At 42.8% G+C, this 19,310-nt stretch overlaps 1 protein-coding gene across 2 annotated transcripts in view; it reads right to left on the reverse strand.

Moving 5' to 3' along the window:
- Positions 1–19,310, reverse strand: part of PSTPIP1 (proline-serine-threonine phosphatase interacting protein 1) — a 54,996-nt gene that overhangs the window by 12,878 nt on the left and 22,808 nt on the right. For both annotated transcript variants that reach the window (XM_010116241.2, XM_086757615.1), the window contains exons 4-9: positions 8,806–8,840; positions 7,592–7,698; positions 5,658–5,720; positions 4,502–4,600; positions 2,668–2,713; positions 1,750–1,829 (exon numbers count right to left, since the gene is read on the reverse strand). In XM_010116241.2, the coding sequence (XP_010114543.2) occupies positions 1,750–1,829; positions 2,668–2,713; positions 4,502–4,600; positions 5,658–5,720; positions 7,592–7,698; positions 8,806–8,840 (430 nt within the window). The remainder of the gene's footprint in view (positions 1–1,749; positions 1,830–2,667; positions 2,714–4,501; positions 4,601–5,657; positions 5,721–7,591; positions 7,699–8,805; positions 8,841–19,310) is intronic.

A 19,310-nucleotide genomic window follows, 5' to 3' on the forward strand; every position in this document is an offset into this window, starting at 1 on the left:
CAATATCCATTCTGAACATAAAGCCTATGGCTGCAGCCTCGCCGCTCAGGGGCTGCTAAAATAGTGCAAGAGCTGACTGGGAATTTTCCAGGTAAATGATGTCCTGTCAGGAAAGGCAGCTCATCAAAGAGGGAAGTGCAAAGTACAGCTGGGCGTTGTGTTAGATTTATCCCTTGTGCCCCGTCAGCTTGTGCGACAGACTGCTGGTGAGCCTGGGCATCTCATGCCAAGGAATATGGCACAGCCCCCGCGACAAAGATCTTCCCAGTGCTGCCACTTGCTAGCCAAGATTTTTGGGCTGTGAATCTCCAGCGCTCAGCTAGAGACCTAAGCGACCTCAGCACTTCCAGAGTCCCCGCTATGCAGCCAGAAGTTTGGGATCTTAAGCTACTTTTGTACTAGTTTTAAATGCCTCAAAAAAAGCTATCAGTTCTTCTGTCTACGAGCACTTTTAAGAGAAGGTGTTAAAGATGCCCTTCCTTTATGAATGGTTGGTTGAATAAAGCAGTAGGCAGGCCACAAGCTCTGTGGGCTATTCAGAATTGAGCCATGTGGGAGAAATGAAGTCGTTCAGGTAGTGGAATGCTTCGCTTGTTTGTTGGCTTTTTAAGAAGGGGGGAAATGTGCATCTAGGGAAAATTAAGGCTTGGCACAATTTCTATGGAAAGTCTATTGTGCCAGCGATAGGACTTCCCAGTCCTCCCAGGTAGGGAATACTTAAGAGGAAGCAGAGAACTGGAAAGTTAAGCTCCTGGCATTTTATTTTATGTGGCAATAAAGCCTGCAACAAGTAAACACAGCAGAATCATACTTTAGCAGATGGGCAAATGTATTTGAAGGATTAATATGATCAAATGTGTGGCTGATTTGGATGTCAACCAGTTCCTGTAAATTGTACAAAACTTACTAGCCAAGTGCAAATCTCCAATGGAAATAGAGACTTTCCCACCACCACCTTTCAACTGAAAGATTACCTGCAAATATTCCTGCAAGTGAATATAAAGCGCTATGCAAAATAAAGATTCTGAGTGGCCTGGCTATCTTTGCTGTCAGAATGCTATGGTACATACTTTTTTAGCTTAGCAAGAAAATTTTATTTTTAATCTCCATTGAACTTGTGAGATTTAAAAAAAATCCAAACCACAGAAACCTCTCCTGCATTAGAATAAGAAGCCATTCTGGAAGCCTCCTGCAAAATATAATCTAAAGGGAATCATTTGTGTGTTCATCTTTAATGGATTAATTGAATTCATCTTGTTTCAATTTTGAAATTCATTTTTTAAACTAGAAATGAATTTTCATGTCTACATTTCTGTTCATTTTCTACTGAAGTTACATTTTGTCACAAAGCAGTTGAGAAAAAATGGTATGTTGACTGTGATGGAAGATCAGTCCTAGGGCTAGTATATTCTTATGTTAAGTTGTGGGTGAAAACTGGCAGGAAATGCTTGCAAATAGATTGTACCAGTTCATATATTGCTCCACTTCTCACACCCGTGCGCTTATTCCCCTCCTTTGTATTTACACACATATGATGAACAAGCAAGGAGAGTGTAAGCAAGTGAGACAGCTAGCAGCTATATCTAAATCTACTCTAGTTTTTGTAGTATTTTTGCAGACATCTACTGAGGCTCCACGTAAAGCAAACGGCAAAACCCTTGGGATGATACGTCAGGTCTTAGACTGGTATCTGCAAGTAGGATAAAATAAAGAGCACACAAATATATCGCTGCAAAAGTCAATGTTTACCTCGCAGGTTTTGATATGTTCCTGTTCCCACTCGATCCTGACCTTATCCAGCTGCTCAATGTTCTGTTTGTACACGTTCTCTGTAAACACAGACACACATAATAGAAGCCCAACGGTTAGGAAAAAAACTATACAGTCCTCTTTTTCCTCCTGTTAGGACTTTGCTGTGGTGCTTCCACTTTAGGCCTGTGGTTTGCTTGAGTATCACAAGAATGTGTGAGCTTGAAAATAGTGGGCCCCAAAGATATTTGTTTCTATTCTTTGCAATTTTATACTAGAGTAAGGATTCTTTCTGCATGGTTTGCAGATCATCTACAACCTTTACAGTGGGGATAATGCAAATCAGAGATTAAAAGCCTGAACTGTGCTTGGGCACTGGGCATCCTTAGGCTCTTTCCGTGCTGACCCCAGGTAAGCCATACGATTTAGTGTAAACTTTTACATGAGCAGTGAAGGACAAGTCTGAACTCACGCACTGGCTCAGATGTCTTCTGGCCTGTCCTTCTGGACATGTACTGCGTTTCTGGCTGGAGAACGCTACCATGCTCATGTAGCCCAGGGAACCTGGGGACTGTGTATCTGGTTTGGGCTGGCTGGGGACAATTTGTCATTCTTTTGTCCTTTCAAACTTGCTTCAGGTAAACCTTTCCTTTTGTGGGTGAAGTCCCTAAAGGAAATCTATAAATTCTTTAGTGAAAGCAGGAGACTTGCATTTCCACAAAAGAAAGTGAATGTAGATAACTTATCAGGTTGTCATTCTTTAGAAGTTTCTTCATTAATCTCTGGTAGGTGACTTTGGGAAACCTGACTTTGAACAGAGCCAGCCTGGGCGATGTGGATGGTTCTCTATCAAAATCAGTGTGCTGTTAGATCTTTGCTGAGAAAAAAATCTTAGTTCAGTTGCAAATAGAGCATCACCTGCTTCATTTGCTGCGTCTCTGCATTGCTTGGCTTTGTTCTGGCTCTGAAACAGGAAAAGAAACACCCCAAATTAATTTCTGACCATATTTTTTGCTTCTGCCCCAGTTTTTTTTTGCTGCCTGCTCCTGTTCTCCTTCTAGAGGAAAGACTCAAACTTGCAAACACTTTTTGGCTGTCCTACCTTTATGCACAGTTCTGTTGAATGCGTGCCATGGAGAAGAAGGGACCAGAATTTCACAGATGAAGCCATAGATCCACAGACTTCAAGGGAAATCTGCCAATTTACATCTTTCCATTCAGACATCCCTACCACAGGGGCTCAGTGCTAGCGTGATCCAGCCTGAAGCTTGTGTCTGCTGGCTGAGTTGTTTGTTTTGTTTTTTTTTTCTCAAGTGTTTGATGTGCTTTTCTAATAGATATTTATAAGCAGAAATAAATTACAGTTAAAATTCTTAATCTTCCAAGCTCCTCATGTAATATACAGATGAAAAGAACACAGCCTTTGGAATATTTTGCAAATGACAGATTATTTCCCATAACAACTCAGAAGCCTAAAAGCAAAATTCACTCTGAGTAGAACTTTTCTTTTTAAAAAACCTGCAGCTTTTAACAAATGAAAATACAGCCATGATTGACAGCTCTGTACTCCCAGGTCTTCCTGCACAGATGGTTATGACAGTACATTAATGCATAGCTCTAGACATCGGTGTAACGCATTCTTCCATTCTGCCCTTCAAGACAAGGCTCAGGTAGGGGTTCTTATGACCGTATTCCTCATCACAGCTGGTTGGAAAATGCGTAGTAAGCTGGGAACATAAGCTTCATTCTTATTTGCTTCCTGGCCCAAACTGTTTGCGGGTGCCACACAGAATTAAGCAGCTGATATGTTTTCTGTGAGGTGCCTCTGTGCATTTCAAATACACTGGCATGCGTGTGGAAGTCATGGCAATGAAGCACCCTGGGATCCTCCTGCATGGCAGGAGCTGGGTCAGATTTCGATGCCATTGAAGTTGCTAAGTGTTCTGGCGTAATTTCAGTAGGGCCAGGATTTCATCCCCTCTTTACAGCTAAACTGGTGGGTTTTGTTCCTCAAAGATTAGCCAATGCTGGAAATCAAATGTAAAGTTCTGATGCTGTTTTTAGTCTCTACCCCCCCCCCCCGATTATTTTTGATCCTTTTTGCTTACATTGCACCGATTTTTATCGAGCCAAAGGGAGTTCATTTATTTTGTTTTCTCCATCTGTTCCGCTGTAAAATGTTCCCATTAAAAGTTAGTGAATTGTCAGCTACAAGTATCAAGACGATGCAATGAAGGACTGCAGTGCCTTAATTTCCAATGATTTATTTTTGAATTTGTAAATTTAGTTGAAATTAAAATAACTATAAAGAGAAAAATGTTGAGGAAAAATATGCATTTAATGTAAGATACTATGCCCACTAAATGTAAGTGACCAAAAGGCAATGACATACTTCTGACTTGTTTCTTTTTTTATGAATAATTTCAGAGAAAACTCTCATTCAGTTTCTCTTCAGGATTCACAGAGCAATTAGGTCATTGATTGGCATAAATTAGTTAGATAACTTAGTCCCTTCCCAGCCTTTTAAAAAACCCTTGGCCTATTGCAGAAGATCAGGGTTACCAAAGGAGTCTGTCAAGGAAGGCCTCCTTGGGAAGGTGCTTTGTTTCCATTTTGATTCTAAGGGGTTAATTGGAAGGGAAAGCAGCCCCTTGCATCCCACAGAATGGGTTGTTCAATTGTATTCTTTTGTACCTTGAAAAGGAAAAAACCCCACAGTTTTCTCTCTGAAAAGTGCTGTCAGCTAAGGTACCTTTTCTGTTAGCTTTTGGTTGCCTGAAGCGCTTGTCCGTTCAAAGGACTGCTTGGCCTCATCTGCCTCCTTGCACTTCTGTTCGTACGTCTTCTTTGACTGTATTGAAATGAAATGAAATGAAATGTCAGGGTTGGGTTAGAGAATGAGGCTGCATTGTCTCCAGCTTGACGTTCTAGGCATTTTCTGTTTTGCAGTCTGGGGGAGCAAATCAGCGCCCAGGTTTGGGCAACAGGAAAAATTCCCAACGACACCTTAAGGAGATAGATAGAAAAATAGAACTGAAAAATTACGGTAGGGGCTGGCAGCATAAATTGGGTCCCTTTGTTGCAGTCCTGACATTGTTTCCTTGACACAATTTCAGCCAGCTCCCTGCAGAAGTGGTCACAAAGACACAGGCAGTGCTAGCACCATTGGTGCGTCAGCCGTCTGTCTGAGCTACAGTGTGGAGACCAGATCAGAAGCCCACATTCCAGGGTGCCAGTGGGGATGGGCTGCCATTTCCACAGTGGGACGTGGAGCATCAAGTAGCTGAAGCCAGTGTGTTGCCTTGCCCATTGTTCTAAGCTGTCAGACAGAGGCAGCACCCCATAGTTAACAGTCTTGGTACAGTCCTCAGAAGCAAAAGAAATCCTTATTTGCACCAAAAGATTCACTTAGAACAACCATGTTTAAATAACAATTTCTAGTACAGTCCCAGCTGTAGCACTGATGGGTCTGCAATTACTTTGCTTTAAAGGCAATTGCCCCTTGGAAACCAAAACCTGTACGTGCAAGCTTTCCAATTGGAGAGGTTTCCTCCTGTTTATAAGATTCCCTCACCGTTTTAAAAACTGTATTTATACAGACTGGAAAATTACATTTGCTCCTGTAAGTATCCTTCCCTAGAAACAATGAAATCCTGCTTGACCTGGGGCAGTGTTAATTCCACATTAACTTTCTGAGTATTTGTTTTGGAAACTCTTCAGTGGGTGTGGCAGGAGGGATTAGCTTCCTCCTTGTATCGGGAATCACATCCTTGCTCTCTCACGCACACTCTTGCACAATCATATTCCTGACCTTTCTTTAAATGTAGTTACGTGTGACACAGGTTTCACGCTGTCTGAAACTGGAGCCAGTTTGCTTCAAGAAACCTGCACAGAACCTCCTTGCTTACCTCCATTGTTTTCTTATAATGGGACAGCTTGGTCTTTTGCATGCGCTCCATTGCAGACTCATACTGTAAGAAACACACAGAAGTAAGCACTCCTTGCTCTGGATGACTTCCTCCCCTTTTCAGTGGCAGGATAAGGAAAGCCATGGCCAGGGCCTTTGTATAAGCCACGTGCCTGTGGGGAAAATTACTTCACTCTGCTTTTAAAAATGACAGTTTTCTAAGTGATACAGAGAGTATCAACGTGCCAGGTAAAAAAAAAATAATCCACGATAATTCTGCTTCAGTGGTTTCCATTAATAGCAGAGAGGATGTAGATCTTAATTTTCTTCCTTCCCACCTTTTTTTTTTTTTTCTCTTAAGGAAATTAAATAGCGTAACACCCAGTCACAATGCCCATCAGCTCTGCCAACAGTTACTTCACTGGTTCGAGATCCCACATCTTTGAAGAACAAACCACTGTCTCACCCACATGAGCAAGGGTGGTTGTCCATTTTAAACACAAACAATTCCTGTGTAATTTATATTCCGTTGCTTCTAGCAAATTTGTGCTTGGTGCAATTTGATTTCCGTATCATCATCTGGCCAGCATTGGAAGGACAGTGCTGAATTCTCTTTTATGGCTTTAGTTGTGGGATGCCCAGCCTTATGTGACAGTGAGATATGCTCCTACTTGGCAGGGTATGGGTTTCTTCAGTGGGACTTTTGGCCCTTTAATCTTTATATTCTGCTCAAGCAAAACTCTCCCCAGGGCTACCCAGAGGCTTGCTTCACACTGAGCTAAACAGCACAGTCCTGAGAGCAGCTACAACGAAACACAAATCACAGCATTTTGGGAAGCTGCCAAAAATGCTGACACCATCTAGCATGTCTAATGTTGACTTCCTCACAGCCGCGTGCTGGACAGAGAAAAAAATCTTGCCCAAGACTCCAAAGCAGTTTTCCCCTTTTTCCAAGCTCCTCTAACTGTTTCCAGTCAAGTTATAGGTTTATTGTTTTCAACAGGAGAGAAAGCTGCTTTCTTTGCAAATCCTAGTGGCAAAGTGGAGGGAGGGATACAAATGCTGATGAACTTGGTGCATGCTCTCTGTCTTTATATGCTTTATTTGCTTCATGAGATCACTGTGGACCTCAAATCTCAGTAGGCGTGCTGGTTTTACCCACTCTCATATTCAGAGTTGTCTGCTATTACAAGTTCCTGTGTGTCAGGGTTGTAGACACAAGATTTTTGTGGCACTGGATACCAGTCATATGCATTTTCATTTGTTTAAAATTAGAAAAAAAAGGGATATTTTATTTGACTCCTCCATCAATCCGTGCTTTCAGTGTCAAGTGACTGTCCTGTCTTTGTCTTCAACCCCATGGAACCAGAGAAGGTGTAAGAGTGACCACTCTTTTCTCTACTGAGAGTGACTTTTTCAAGGGACTTAGAGCTTGATAAGGGGATGAAATGGCCTTCAATATACTAAAATTTTTATTGTACAACAACTAGATGCCACATATTTGTAATTCAGCATATATTGGTATTACATTCAGCATGATGTTCATTTGCTTTTAAGTTTTTAAGTGTTTGTGTTGCCGCTTTATTTTAGTGCATGTTGGAGATCATGCAGGATCATATCAAAGAAACCCAATTAGCAAGGGTATAAAAAAGAGAAAAGGAAAGATTAAGTTCTTACAGGAATAATCATAGTGTCTGCAGTTACACCGCAGAAAGTAAAAGTGACTAAAGCCTCTGTCTTCAGAGTTCAGAACACCACTTTATGTCCAGCTGGGATCAGAAAGATATTTTCTTCCCCAGTGTAGTGTATGGCATGAAGAGGGCACACTGGGCATGTTTTATCATGTTTTTGCAGTATTCACAGTCTATGGCTGGAGACAGGTCATCAGCATGGACCACTGACCCCATCTGTTTCAACAGTCCTCTAGTTCCTCACCTTTTTCCTTTGCTCCTTCTGTCTTTCTCGGAACTCCTCTATTCCTTTCAGTTCATCCTTCAGCATTACTGCCAGCTGGATATGGGAGTTTCCAACACTTTCAATTTCTAAAGCAAATCAGAATTCATATACAGTCAGTGGAAAGGTCTTTAAATATGAAGTCACAGTTTTCAGGAGATTTTTCTGGGATGTGGCTGCTGAACGATTTGTCATGAACAGGGCAGCCTTAAAAAAAGCCTCCCTGTGTTTCTGCATGCACTGACATTGCTGAGGGTTCACAGAACCTGAGTAAGGCTTATTGCAGGTCCTCTCAGTGCCTGCAAAATGCCTGGGCAAGACTCCTCACTGCAGAACCAGAGCATCCACTCAGAACAGCCTTGGCAAGTGCAGAGACAGCTGCATTTCTTCATAGCCCCGTTTACCCAGCCACCTCCCTCCATCTGGGGCTGGAGGTCAGATGTTGTGGTGCAGCAGAAGGGAAGGTCTGACCTTCATCATCACTCCCTGTGTTGGCTTTCCCTCCACTACGCTGCTGGATTGTCATTGCTCCTGAGAGCTGCTTGCCAGTTGCATCCAGCCTTGCACAAATGTCATTAGACAAGGTTGCAAGCTGAGAATTTCCAAGGCTCAGCAAAGCTGGATGGAATTTCAGAGCACCTGGCAGATGCTGTTTGAAGTGGCTGGTAACTTCTCTGCCTTTGCCAGCTTTGGTCCCTCTGAAATGGAGCCCCACATCTTCCAGAAATGTTGAGCTTCCCCACCCAGGCTCTAAAAATACCTTAATTCACCAGCTGCTTTTCAAAAGGATGTTTTTATCTAAACAGCAGGTGCCAGTAGCGAGGTACAGTCCTGTTGGCTATGATGGTGTTGCATTTTCTGTATGTGAAAGGTTTTCGTTCAGCCTTGGGCACATTACAAAGCGTGCTCTTTTGATGTCAGTGGTTTGCAGAAGAGGGAACAGAGCTGATATTTTCTGACTTGATCCAGATAAAACTAACTTGAGGAACAAGCCATTTTCTTTGGCACCAGAGTGTGGACTGAGTGCCCAGCCTTGGAGGACTCCCAGTGAGTGTCCTTTCTTTCCACTCTCCACGCTACAGACTGGGATAGAAAAGTTGGAAATAGAGAGGGGAAGAGGAGAAGGACCTCAGAGCGGATGAACACATTGTGTGCTTGTCTTAGCCCAGGTTAAAAAGGAAGATGTAAATACTTACGTTGCTTGAGCCTCTCAAATGCTGCCTTCAGTGTGCTGTGAGGCAGAAACAATTCATTTTATTAGTATAGACTTCTAAGGATGGGTTCTGAATCTAGAGAAAAAAAAAACTTTCCCTCTGAATCTGAAAGATCCACATAGAGATAAAACTCTTAATAGTCTTGTAATAAAAGTTGACCATGATAACAAGCACAACAGCATCAATCTGTTACCGTCAGGAAATGCAATAAAATGCTCCATGAAGCAAGGAATTGCACTACTCCTTATGTGCGCCCTTTTTTTTTCTTTTTTTTTTTTTTTTTAATCACACTGTATTTGTGACTGTGAATGTTAGCAGACATTTGTCTATCCTTGCACCTTGCCAATGAATACACGTCAACCGAGTGAAATAAAGATGGTCAAGGGGAACTGGGTTTTGGAGCACTAGTCTGAATGACAGAGGGAAAGCAGCTCCTCCCCCTGTGTTGAATGCAGCACCAGCAATTTTTTCCTTCTCACTCACCCTGGAAGCTAGAGCAGCTCTGCTGTGCAGCATCCTCCATATGGTGCTTTCCGAGCACCCCCGTGTGGCACAGCTTGCTCTCCTTTCAAAGACTCACACATGGTGCAGAGAGCCCAGGGAGGTTCTGAAACCCAGAGGCACAGCATGAATAAACTATGCTGTGAAATCAGGGCTCTGAAGTATGGCATGGAGACGAGCAAACGGAGGTGTTACGCTGCTCATCTGGATGGACCTTTGTAACTAAGTGGTCCCACAATGTAGAGCTGCAGAAGGGCGTGAAAGGGTAATGATAGATCACCCAATGTCCTGGTTTTTGGCAAGCCAGAGTCAATCTTAAGAAAGCAGAGATACCAGCATAGAAGTGCTGGGAGAGGAAAGAGCATACTCTGTAAGAGGCATTTTCAACTTAATCATTTCCTCTAGCTCCCAGTTCGCAGGCTGGCAGGGCATTTGTATACACAGAAGCTAGGGCTGGGGAGTGATTTGGAGGTTTTTCAATTTAGAAATCATCTATTCAAGATGCAGAGTGTGTTCTTCCCTGAAGGAAACAGTTCTGGGATCTCCATGGAGCCCTGGTCTACCCCAGGCAGGAGTCCAGGGGGAAATCCTGTTGATGAAGACCCTAAAGTCTCCCTGGCTGAACCCTGGCTACTGGGAGAGCCCAGAAGAGGATGCATTTCACTTCCCAGCCACGTGCAACTGCAGATGGGTTGGGAAATCTGTATCTCTTGGGCCATTTCAGGAGTCTTAAGAGACACATGAAGGATCCTAATTGCCCTGTGTTAATTTAGGCTGGACATCTGTTTCCTAATCAAAGCTTGCTCTTCCAGTAGCAAGGCTGCCTTGCCAGGCATAAGAAAAACGCACAGGCGCGAGGGGAAAGGCTAGGTCTGTCCTCAGCAATAACTGCCTTGCAATCCACTTCCAAATCTGAATTTGCAGAAATATAAGGAAAAGACTTCCAGCCAGAAAAGATTAGTATTGAGCTGTTTGATTCTTTCAGCTTTCAACTGGATTTGTTGTGGTGAACCTCCTGAGATAAGTCAGGGAAAACAGGCTAGATTGAGTAATTTTCAGTACTGTCCTAAAAAAAAACATTTTGAAGGTTCATTTTGAAAAAAAAAAAAGTCTGGTATGAAATTTTGATAGAACCTAAATTTTCACAACACAAAGGAAGCAAACAGTATTCTTTCCAGCTAAGTTAATTAAAAGCTTGAAATTAAAAGACAAGTTGTCTATCAACAGCAGAGATAGCACATTCCCCACCTCCTATTGGAAAATCTGCAGTAAAAAAGCAATTTTTACTCCTTGTATATATTTAATTTTTCAAAATATTGCATTAGAGCTTTTAGGTAAGAAAAAGCTAACAACTTTATGCCTGAAACAGGTAAATGCTGGAATTTTAAAAATAGAGGACACTTGCAAACTGCAGGTACTGTTTGTGTGCTGTTTAGATCTGCTGTTCCTGAAACTTTTTTCCTTTGCTGTTGGTGATTCAGGTTATGCAAAGACTGGCAAAATTGCTGTAGCAAAATACTGAAAAATAGCACTTTCTCAGTACATATCAAGGACAAAAGCAATTTGCTGCTTTTTTGGTTTCTAGGCATCTGAGCTACCAGAGTAGTTCATGATTATAAGCCATCCATGAAGCTTTTCTCCTTTTTGTTGGCTCTCTGTAAGGACGAGTGTGTCTTCTGGTATAGAAATGCATCTGACTACGAGCTGGAGAGACTCCTTTGCCCCCTGCATCGTCTCTAATGGCCTTTTCAGAAAGCTCTGGCCTTCTGCTCCTTCATGAAAGATTTGTCCAGCCAGTTCCCCCGCTACTGACTGGGGCAAAGCCACAGTCCGTAAGTAGATTGGAACAGACTTCAGCCATTTCCTTCCTTATTTTTATAATAATTTTCTAAAATCAGTGAATTGGATCCTTCATCTTTATGGGGCTTAAGGGAGTAGCAAATATGTCATTGTGCCAAGTTATGTGTGGGAGAGAAAAAAAAAAAAAAAGTCAAATTTGGACCCATGGATCCACCAGGTATTCCTTTATGACTTCGGGGCTGCAGGGATTGCTGGCTGCAGCAGCAGTGCTATAGATTAGCTCCTCGTTGCTGCTAGATGCTCTGATTATATTGATAAAATACATCATTTCAGTGCTTGGGAGGGTTTAATGGCAGCAACTCGTGTAGCAGGCATACCAGGGAGTTTTAATTTTGTCTGTCCTGTTTTGTATGTACAGTACCTATTGCCTGTATGTTCAGGGTCAGTTTGACTTTCTAATAGAATTGATAAGGGCTTTACTCTGAAGTATTCAAAGTGAGGATGTCTCATTCTCATGGATGCTTTTAAAGAGTGGTTTATTCTCTCAGTATATTACGCTGCTTAGCGTTGTGGGGTTTTTTCTGTGGGTTTTTTTTTTTTTTGGTGGTTTTTTTTTGTGTGGACAAATTAGAAAACCTGGCGTTTAAAATAATTCAAGCAAAACTGAAAATTTGCCATTTGCCTTTATTCTTTTTTTCTTTTACTTTTTTTTTAATTGCTTGCTTGTGACATTTCCATGTAAATTCTAGAAGACACTTAAACCACTCCAGCTAAAGACCAAGCACCAGCCTTCCCGTTGGGCATCCCAACGTGGAGCCTCCTGCAGATGTCTCACTGAAAATAGGGTTGGACACAAATTTACCGTGCATGTTTGTTAAACAGCTCCCCCTTGGACATTAAAAGATTGGATTTGTCAAAAGGAATTTCTGGTGGAAACAGGATTGACTTAATCCGGAATAACAAGGACCAGATAGAGCAACTCTGCAGCAACTCCTGGTGATTTTTGCCATCTAGTGGCTAAAATATTCTTATTTCTGGGGCACCGAGCCTGGCTGCTGCCTTCCTTCCCTGTAGCATCCTGCTACTGGAGTACGGCAAAAGCGAGCTGCTCTTGAGACACGCGCACCTTTCGGGGTTTGGTTCTTCAAGCAGAGAGGGAGAAGGAGAATAGCAGAGCTGTTAGAGGAACAGGGAACTAAGGGGAGAAGCTGCTTACAATAAAGCTCACCCGTTGTTTAGGATTCTTGCTCTGTAGATTGCAGAATACTTTCCAAAGTGAACTTACCCAAATTTACCCAGCGCACCAAAGCTGGAAAGGCAGCCCTGTCTTTCTAGGGCACTGACCACTAGTCCCTATGGCTCTCCTCTAACAGCATAAACATTTACAGAATGTGTGGTTTGAGAGCTTGGTTTGATTTTTCTCCCAGTAGAACCTGTCCCCTGCTTTCAAGGCAGAAAATGCATGCTGTATTTGAGCAGAGGTGCCTTGTTTGCGCTCACCCACCATCGCAGTACAGGCGTGAGGAGTAGTGGGGAGCCGCTGCATCTGGTCATAAATCCACTTTACTCACTCACTGTGCAAAATTATCTTATAGTTGGTTCAGGAAAGGGACTTGATTGGAACAGTGGGTTCACTTCAAAGTAAACTTGTCCTGGCTGCTGTCTGTGTTTGCTTTCTCTCTCCTCATTTTTGGACCTTGTTTTTGTTAGAGAACGGGGCTGTTGCTGGAGAGCAGGCTGTGCTGGGCAGTCCCGCGTGACACAGACCACCAGGAAATGTACTGTGGACAGGGCTCTGGTACCTTCGCTTCACAGTCATCAAAAGCTGGATTTTATGGCACCAGAGATGTAATTAGCAGAGTTCTGTCAGTGGCAGTGCTTAGGTCACAGCTATACTGACTAAGTACGGTGTTGCTCACTCTTTTGCAACTGTAGGCTAGATGATCTGGGTGTTTTTTTCAGTACTCTGCCTTTTCACTCAATTGCTGGTTGAACTGAGTAATTCAAAGAGTCCCTTTACATCCTGTACACAGGAAGGTAAAACAGGCTTTTCTAACAGGAAAACCACAGCTTTTTTTTAGTTTTCTTTCTTTTCTACCTTTGCTCGGTGAGTAGAAGTGTGAAATAACTCCACCTTCCTTTCTGGTAGGTTTCATTTTAACATCAGTATGATCTACAATGTTCTGTTCTTATTGTAATTTTTAAAAATATTCTTTCTGAAATTGAGAGGAGTCTCTGCCAGATGAACCGTACAGACCACTTTCCAGCAGTCCTCTTCACCCTCTGCCTCTGGTAACTTAGATCCTGATAACGTGGTTAGGAAACCAACCCAATGCCAGTCTCCTCTGAGGCCATGGCTAACACCTGCCTTTCCTCCTGCCACACGGGGAAGACCCGATGTGCTTTTAACAACATTTTCTTCTGGGAAGCCCAGTGGTGGTAGCAAAGTGTAGGTTAAACAAGTTCAGAAGTATCTAGTCTCAAATAATTTGCACCTGGAACTCTATCTGCATTGCAAAAAATAAAAGAAGGTGGAGGTGTTGTGCTCTTTTAACAGGGAGGTAACTACATCACTAGCAAGTGCTAGGCCAGGCACATAGCAGAATCACAGCTAACATTGCTTAGTGGGGACGTAGTGAAAACATTGAAGAGTTAATTTTGATGGGATGTTTTTTTCTTGTTTTCAGATCAGCTATAAACAGAAAGGCAAAACCGCTCAGTGCAACTGGAAAGATTTCTGTACAGGTCCCAGCTGTGGCGTGATGTGTAAGCCACCTGTGGCGGAGAAGAGGCACGAGCAGTGCCCTTTCTATGACCAGGGGAGTGTAAGTTTCCATCTGTCTATAAATTAGTGACTGCAAGGCACTAGCTAGCATGAGTAGTCCTTTCAGTTATTACACTGTGCAGCAGGCTGGGCTTAGTGTCAAGTTGGCTGTAGCATATCTTTCATGAAAATAGCAACAAATGTGAAGGGTTCCTCTAGAGCTGTAGTGTGTCTGTGTTTGTGTTTTGCTTCTGGTGTTTGGATATTTTCAGATCTGTATTAGAAGCAGAAGCAGCCCCAAACTGATTGTATCATCACTCCCAGGGCTGGTTGCAGGGAGCATGGACGCATCACCCCCGTCTTTGCTGGGGCAGGGGAGCAAAAAGGATGGCATCTCCATGTACCTTCTCTTCTCTGTAAATCTGTGCCCGTAGACAACAAATTAGACCCCTTGTGACTCCATAATGACCTATGCCATTCAAATCAAAGGATAAAACACGCAAAGCGACTTTTGTACCTTTAACATAAAATTAAATTTCTTCATGTCTCTTGGAAAGAGAGCAGCACTGCTCACAAATGCCTATCCTCATCACCAGAGAGCTCATCTGGATTGGATCTAACAAGAACTGAGCAGAAGCTTAGGTCTTTCGGAGTATGTGCTTGGGACCATTTTCACGTAGTCCTGAAAGTTCAAAGTCCAAGTGTATAAACTCTGCGGGCTCAGAACATTTGAGTGGAGAATAACTAACTATGGAAGGATGTGACCTTCCAAAATGACTTTTAGCTTCAGCTCAAAAATGCCTGCCTTGTGTGAATAACACAGAGGATTCTGTATATTATGTGACAGATGCACTATATTTATACACAGGAAGCAGCAATTGGCATTTCATTACAGATGCCCTCACCTTATGCTCACTAAAATATTCTATTTCAGGCATTGCAGAGAAGGGCAGAGCAGACATGGGCTTGAAGGAACTACCCTTTCCTCAAGGTCTGAAGGAGAGGGTAGTGGAAAAGAGGGAAAGAAAAAAGTAGGAAATCATATACATGAGAAGAGACAAGCAGAGCAAATGACAAAAATAGCTGTTGTCAGACTAGGCAGAATTTAACCAGCTCCTGCGTGTTTACATCAGTTATTTCACAAAAGAACAGATTTCCCAGAGGCTCTATTTCAGCTGAAGCTGAGGAGGTATCTGAAAACTGGGCTCTGTATTATATTCTGTTTTCATGTTGTTCTGCTGAAGAGTTGCCCAGAGCTACTGCATGGAAATTCCCATGCAACCTGAAAGGTGTTTCCTCTTAAAGGCATGAGCTCTGCTGAGACTCCTCTGTAGCGTGTTGAGACATCATTACTGTCTGTGCTACCAGCAAATACTTGCAAACTTGATCTCAGCTTGTACCTCAGCTGAAAATCCCCAATTTCTTTGCATCCTTTCCCGTGTACAACACAGAATATGAAGAGTACAAAACAATACAGGAGTTCAAACTTCATAACGTATAGTTCCCTCTCCCTCACTGGATATTGGTGTAACCTGGCATTTGCCGAGAATACATGGCTGTAGCTTTGTAATCATCTTTTTCATAATATCTTTTATTATTAGAGACTATGAAATTGTGATTCAGATATTAATTTTTAATTAAATAAGTGAGATAACAGAGCTTTAAAATGAGTATAAGGTAGCAATAAAGACATTTAAAAATTAATTTTAGCCCTGACTTCTGATAGGTGAGCTCCAGAGCTCCATTTCTGTGCAGCATCCATCCTTCCATCCTGACTGCTGTGATCCTCACGCCTCACCAGCTCCTCAAGGACTGCCCTGCCCTCTCCTAGGTCTGACCCACTCAAGAGGTACATTTGCAACTGATGTTCTCTCATGCTTCCTTCCAATACCTATTAATCTCCCAGTGCTTTCACCAAGGCTCTCCAGCTACCTATATTCCATTCCCAGGCACAGCTTGTATCCGTGACTGTGCTGGCACACCCAGGTGATTAGCTTGAAAGAAGCAGCCAGCCTTTTCCATAGTTTTGGTGTTATTATGGACACGGCTGTGTTTGTAAGGCAGTGTGACTGCAGCTCACCACTGCAGACGTGCATTGAAGAACCCCATTGTAAGGAAGCTGATCTGCCTCTGTCGTGTGTGTCTGATCTAACATGGCAAGTGTGGTGAGGTGGGCTAAAAATCAACACAGAAAAGGCACTTCTGCACTTAACAGGAAAAGTACATTGCTTTACCTTAAGATTCAGTGGATGCTAAAATGTTTCAGGGTTTCAAATAAGAAAAAGACACAAGAAAACTCCATTGGGAGCTATTACATGCAAAGCTGGTGCTGGTGTGGCAGCCCATGAACTACCGATTGCTAAGGCTAGAACATTATTTAGGAGAACTTGCCCTGTTCTTCTACTCTTCCCGTAGGATCTAGTGTTGAGGACAGAAGATTTAGGGTAAAGGGATTTTGATCTGAGCCTATGTGAGCCTTCTTGTGATCTTGCACTTAGGTTCAAGTGTGTGCACCCTTCTGTACATTGGAATGAACTCACCAAGGCCCACAGCAACTGCTGAGTTAGATCTGTGTCATGGGTTGGAAAGAGGACATCTCACTTCCCTGTAGGAAGTAGCTTCTACCAGCTGCAGTGCTGGAGGCAAGGGCAAGCAGCCAGAACGCCTAAATTTGCTTGAATCAGGGTGAACTATCAAATGATTGTGTGCTTTGGCTGTTAGGCAGCACCTACAGGGAACTTTTATTTATTGAGCTGAAAGCTGGAATGTTTGTTTGCTGTGCCCATGGTAACCAGCTCCAGCTCCTTTTAGAATCCCTGTCTTTGCTTTGTTTAAAAAATAAAAAAAAAAAATAAAAAGTTGTTGTGGCACGTCTCCTTCATTGCGGCATGTCTGCCTCTCCGATTTTAGTTTTGTAAGTAATTTTTCTACAGCTGTAGGCTTGCCATGCCCATTTCCAGTAGTGACTTGGAAAAGAACAGGGAGGACCTCACTGAAGTCCATTGCACATCCAGTTGCAGTGCTAAACCTTGCTAGCTCTCAGGTCAAAGTGATTTCTCACATTTCTGGTGCTAAGAAATCTGCAGGTAGAGAAACAACATGGTCCTCTTTTCCCAGGTCATGACGTTACATTGCTGCTCAGTAGTGAGTTGTCCTAGTACAGTCCTTGGCAGTTGTCTCTGCCAAGAAGGAGCAGCACCGGGCCCTGAGGGGTCAGTTCTCCATCAGAGGAGCTGTAACAATGCTGAGGGAACACACACTGAACAGCGTATGGGATGGAAACCTCAATGGCTGCTGTCACCTGGATTTTCTCAAAGCAATGCAGAGTGGTCCCAGAGTTGCTGTTCCAGTTCAACAAGCCATCGCTACTATCTGTCTTTTGAGTCAGCAGCATATTTCTTCATCTGTGTCTTTCAGTAAATATAAATGGGCAGTTGAATCTATTTATACATTTAACTGAGGTCAGCAATTTGCTCCAGCTGAAGAAAAAGTTTAGGAGAGAAGGGAAGAGCCTAAAAAATGTTGAAATTGTTCTTTTCTTTGATTCAAAATGAAAAACTTCTAAAATTTGGGGAGGCTTGAGAGAGAGCTGTTTTCCACAGTGATGGCCGCTACCTGCTGCAGTGTGCCATAGACTTTTCCAAGCTTCTCCCTGTTGCTTGTATTTACTCATCGTATTTATTCCCTTCATCTTGTTTCGTGCTGGTCCTGACTGTACTGAAGTAACTGGGCAGTACCTCCCCACCGCTGCCCGGTTTCTCCGTTGAGCAGACTCTTTTCTCTCCAAGCACAGGAACCAACAGGAAGTGTTGGGTTTTTTTCTCTACATTGTTTAACCTCTGAGGCTTTGAGATGAGAAGAGCTGGGTGGCTGCCAGGGACTGCATTTCTGGAGCTGGAAAGAGCTGTTCACACTGGACTGGGAGGACGTAAGCACATGAGGCCCTGCTGGGCCGCTCATCGCATGTAGCGGTGCCGCCATCTCCAGTTCAGCGGATTTGGCGTTGGCTGGGGTGTGGGTTTACCATGGACGCTTTACCAACAGACCCCTGCACGGGCACTGCTGCTCGCTCTGGCTTTGTGCCGCTTCTCTCCCGCTCTGCTTCCTGTAGCAGCTACAGCGCATCACTTTGACCGGGTGGAGGTTTTTGCAGCCAATTCATTACTTTCAGAAGTTGTGTATAATGTGCTAAATGGAATTAATGGGCCTTGAAGTTGTTTCTCTTAACGTCTTCTGGATATTTTCTGACACTGGAAGTTTTTGGGTGGTGCAGATGGATTTTCTTTGGGTTTTTTATCAGCTTTTTGAAAGGATATTAGGTACCTTCCTGATACTGAGAACTATTGGGTGTGAATAATTTCCCAGAAGTGACAGAAAGCCTTAGTACCTGAGATGTTTAAAACATAACTGAATTTAAGACCAGAGGGTAATAATCTTGCATTAGCAAGAAAATGAGTGAGTGATCTAAAATCAGTAATTCCTGCTCCTCTACAACACATGGCATGGCACTGGAAGTTTTGTAAAATGTTCTGCAAAAAAACCCTGGAAGCTCCTTTTTTTTTTTCCTGGTGAGTGTCAAATGCAAGTTTTAGGTACAAATACCTGCACAACAACTTAATTAAACTTTATTTGAGAAATACTGCTACACGAAACTGCATTCAAAGATGTCAGCCTGTCAAGTATTTGTAATACTATTAGGATTCAGCGTGCTTAGTTGGTAATAGGGAGTCCTATAAAGAGGAAACACTTTGAGGAATGCATGGGCATAATTGTAGCATAGTCCTTTCAAGCTTTTCTTATTATAGATAGCACATAAATTCCCTCCCTCCAGTCTCCATGAAGGACTGACCTTGGGAGCAGAACGGCTGTCAGCAATCAATGTCATATAAACAAACAGAAACTTCACACCATGTCAAAAATTTTAAGGCATTAAACCAATTCTCTCATTTTCGTGAGTTATTCCACCCCTGAATAGACCCCAGTTTTCTCTGATTTTTATAATGTTCACTCTAGACAAATGCCATTCACTGTCCATCTGTGTAATTCCTTAAACAACCAGAGGACGCTGAATGACAGAAAGCAAAGTGTCCTCTCTCGGCTTCAGAACAGATACAGTGAGACATTTGCTCTGATAAAAATACCAGCACAAAGCTGGTCGCTACCCAGACTAGGCGTGAGTTTATGGAAACATAGTAAGTCAGCTCTGCAGCGTGCTTTGTTGGTACACAGCCTTCTCTCTATGCCAAGCTATAAAATTGCTGGATCAAAGTGGAGCTGGGCTTGAGTCCAAGCTTCCCCCAACTTGAGGGGAACTTGGATTCATATCCAAACTCTGGGACTTTGCTCTGCCTCTAAATGAAGCTCTTATAATCTCTCAGGAAAACCAAGACCCATGAATTATCCACTAAGTCACGAAAGGACA

This window comes from Chlamydotis macqueenii, chromosome 12 (genome assembly GCF_036417535.1).
Source record: "Chlamydotis macqueenii isolate bChlMac1 chromosome 12, bChlMac1.mat, whole genome shotgun sequence".
Taxonomy (NCBI): Eukaryota; Metazoa; Chordata; class Aves; order Otidiformes; family Otididae; genus Chlamydotis; species Chlamydotis macqueenii.